Source organism: Frankliniella occidentalis, unplaced genomic scaffold, assembly GCF_000697945.3.
Source record: "Frankliniella occidentalis isolate FOCC.00 unplaced genomic scaffold, Focc_3.1 Scaffold247, whole genome shotgun sequence".
Taxonomy (NCBI): Eukaryota; Metazoa; Arthropoda; class Insecta; order Thysanoptera; family Thripidae; genus Frankliniella; species Frankliniella occidentalis.
Window position 1 is genome coordinate 244,720 of NW_026267373.1, and position 3,673 is coordinate 248,392.

The window sequence follows — 3,673 nt, forward strand, 5'->3', positions numbered from 1 at the left end:
GGGGGGGGGCAGCCTCGCAAAAGAGACGGACAAAACGCTGGTGCTGAAATAATCCTGTTGGAGGCACCGAGCATTGCCAAGGCCCTAGTGGTGGGGTGGGGGCGGGCGGGACGCCTGCTTAGCGGCCGCACCGTACCCTCTGCCGCACCGCGGCCCGCCTTCCCCAGAACCAGAACCGCGCGCGTCCGACTTAAAGTTCGTTATGCGATTTTCAGAGAGGGGAGGGAGGGGGAGTGGCGGTCGAGCGCGACTGTTCCCGCCGGAACGGAGCGAGAAAGAAAGTCAGGAGGGCCCTGCTGCTGCTGCTCGGGGATCCGAACCTGGATGTTGTTGTCGGTGAGGTCGAGCAGCTCCAGGGCGCGGGGCGCGCGCAGGCCGGCGCGCGGCAGGGTGCGGACGAGGTTGCCGCGCAGCTGCAGGTGCTGCAGGCGGGCCGCGCCGTCCGGCTCGAGCAGCGCGCCGGGCACGCGCACCAGGGCGTTGTGCTGCACGGACAGGCGGCGCAGCGAGGCGGGCAGCGCGGACGGCGGTAGCACGCTCAGCTGGTTGTTGTCCAGCTCCAGCGTGTGCAGCCGGCGCAGCTGCGACAGGCTGCCCGCGCCTGCGCCCACACACTCGGTACAGTCCCCGCCACAATGTACATCCAGACAAATGTACTCATCTCTCGCGCCCTGGCCGCACCTCGCACGGGGAGCACGTCGTTGGCGGACGAGTGGCGGGGTCCGGCCGCCGCGTCGGCCTGCTCCGGCAGCGCCGTCAGGTCGTTCTCGCCCAGGTACAGGTTCGCCAGCGTGTCCCTCAGGTGCGCCCAGTCCACGTCCAGGGAGGTCAGCTGGTTCCTGTTGAAAGAGGCGAAAACACTGTCAGAGGTACCGAAAACAGTGACAACCAGACGAGAGGGAAATGACTCCGGTTTCTTCTTTATACAGAATTTGAGTAGCTTACGCCTTTCACTGTTAAAGTCTTACGAAGAAAAATGCAAAATCCTTTGTAATACGAAGGATTTGGACGCTTCGTAGGGAGCAAATCCTTCGTAGGTACGAAGCATTTGGCATTTTGCTTCGGAAGACTTAAACTGTGTTCTCACAGAAAATTCGCACAGGCATTAGAAACTTTCTGCAAATTCAGGGGGTTTAGAAATGCTTAAAAACTTTAAACGCCTATTCCTGCTTTATTTGTCTACTTTCTTTTACCAATGATAAGCATGTTATGGATGAAGTATGGCCGTTTTCCTTCGATTCATTCGGCAAAATAAGGGGGCTGGGCGCCTGCGATACTCGGGGTAGGCAACTCCGCATTACATGCATGTCCTGCAGGCGAGATGTTGCCTACCAACCAGGCGTTTTGAGAGCTTTAAGAGGCTGAACTATAACTGGTTTGTAACGACGAATGACGGACGTTATTTTCTGGATAATCCCGTATGCGTTAAGCAAAACGAGCTAACGCTGTGTAAGTAGAAAGACGCCGTAACCGGGTGCTCAGTGCGTGCGCTGTCCAGCCACTGCCGTCTGAGAGGTCCTCGAGGCCCCGCGCGAGGCCGTCCCGATGATCTCACCCGTGCAGGCTGAGCCAGTGCAGGGCTCGCAGCGGGCTGAGCGCCTCCGGTACGGCCTGCAGCTCGTTGTAGCTCAGATCCAGGGAGCGCAGCTCGTCCGCCAGGGGCCTGCAGGGGGGCACACGCAGGCAAGTGTGACAGCTGAAATTATTCTCAGGAAGCAATAACATATTTCGCTAACATTTTGATGGTTAAAATTTTCTCTACAAACACCACATTTTAGAAGAAAAAAATAAAAATTAAGAAGTATAAATTTGAGGGTTCTTTGAATTCTTTTGGCTGTCAGCCGCGGGTACTTACGCGAGCGCGTGGGGCCCGATGTGGATGAGGCGGCTGCCGATGACGCGGAGGCTGGCGGTGTGCACCCCGGCCAGGGCGGCGTCGTCCAGCGAGCTCACTGCCGACTGCAGCAGCTCCACGAGCTGCAGCGGCGCGGCGGGCAGCGCTGGAAATAACGGCACGAGATTGCGCGGCTGCTGGACAACCCTCTGTAGCCAGTCTGCGCGGGAGAGTACCCGGTAGCTGCTGCTTCTCATCCTCCTCATGGTTGTGATGTGGTTGCCAGGGGTACTCTGCATGGCGAGCGCTGCCCGCGCTGTTTTGAAATGCCTTTCATCCCAGGGGGAGTAGAAGAAGAAGAGGGTAGGGGGGAGGGGCGGGGACGGGTGCTCGGCGTGTCGGACCGGGCTGCCCAGGTGAATATATAAAACTTGTGAGCCGCAGCTCCACTCAGCGCCCGCGCCGGGCCCGCCGCCGTCTGGCGCTAGCGGAGACTCTCCCAACTCTCCCCCCTCCCCCCTCTCCGCGACCATGAATTCGCAATGCACCCCCCGCCCCTCCGCGGCGCAAGTCTCCCTCGGCGCGGCCACCCGCCCGCACTTAACGGCTGTAAAATGTTATATCGCGCGAGCTGCTTACTTTTATGGGAATCAGAGTGAAGGGGAAACTTGAGTAGTGTAAGTGCGGATGTAGCTGAGTGGGAAGATAGGCCTCTGCTCCACTTACTCGGGGGAGAGCAGGAGGCGGCAGCACGCACCCGGTGAAATGTTAATCGGGTGGTGAGTCTCGCCCAGGACGCCCGCACCCACCCGCGCGCGGTGAAAAGGTGGCGGAGAAGGGGAGGGGGGAGGGGGCACTCTGTAGAGGAACTCATTTCTCGGCTAGTGCAGCGCGCGGAATTCTCCTCACGCAATTCGTTTCCATTCCTCTGCGCTGCTCTCGGCGGCGCGGCGCGGCGGGTGCTAAACCACACAACGGGGCTGCCCCGCCCACCACCACCGCCCCCCCTCCGACAAGTTTGCAGGCTCCCGATGCCGTTCCCACACCCCTTCCTATCCCCCTTGGGGTGGGCCGAGGGGTAGGGGTTGGAGGGGGGTTCCGCACCGGTCCAGCCACCGCGACCGGAGCCAGTCAAGGGACCGACCGGCGGTCCGCGGCATATCCATCGAAAAGATTGCGTCATTTATTCAAAACGCTCTCCATCGAAGTGTATCGACTACAGCCTCCGTGGTCGGTGGGGTCAGAGGAGTCAAAAGCCAAGGAGCAGACTACGTCGCGAAGTCACCTTTCGGTGCCCTCTGTTCAGGCGTGAGGCAGGCAACCGTCAGCGGTAATTCCCAAAATTTTCAAGAGTCTTGAGGTAATCTGGAGGTTTTCTAGAGGTAATTCAAAGTTAAACTGGAGGTAATGTGGACCTCATCCAGAGGTGAACCAGAGCTAAACAGAAAAACTCGAACTCCGTGGTACGTCAACAATAATGTCAGCTATCGAGGCCCGTTCGCAACAGGGTGAGGAGGCAATCTTACCTGGCATGCGGTAGAGGGGCACGCCCACACAGGACACTTCCTCGCCGGTGCAGGAGCACATCGAGTTGAAGTCGCAGGGCGGTGGCTCCGGTGGTGGCTCCGGAGGCGGCTCGGGGGCGGGCGCCGAGCTGGGGACGGGCCCGGCCGGGGGCGGCGCCGCCCACAGGAGCGCGGCGGCCAGCAGCAGGGACAGGCTCATCTGCAACCAGGGCGGCAGAGAGGGGCGGCTAAAGTTGTGCATCAAGTCACCGGCATCAACGTCACACAGCCCTCTGGCGCGGAACTCCAACGACAACTCCTTTCTCACACGGGG

General features: G+C 60.2%; 1 protein-coding gene across 1 annotated transcript in view; it reads right to left on the minus strand.

Annotated features, from left to right (window-relative positions):
- Window positions 1-3,673, minus strand: part of LOC113203691 (chaoptin-like) — a 69,566-nt gene that overhangs the window by 29,467 nt on the left and 36,426 nt on the right. Inside the window, exons 2-6 of the mRNA XM_052273112.1 lie at window positions 3,361-3,559; window positions 1,856-2,000; window positions 1,556-1,663; window positions 682-839; window positions 321-601 (exon numbers count right to left, since the gene is read on the minus strand). Coding sequence (XP_052129072.1) covers window positions 321-601; window positions 682-839; window positions 1,556-1,663; window positions 1,856-2,000; window positions 3,361-3,559 — 891 coding nt within the window. The remainder of the gene's footprint in view (window positions 1-320; window positions 602-681; window positions 840-1,555; window positions 1,664-1,855; window positions 2,001-3,360; window positions 3,560-3,673) is intronic.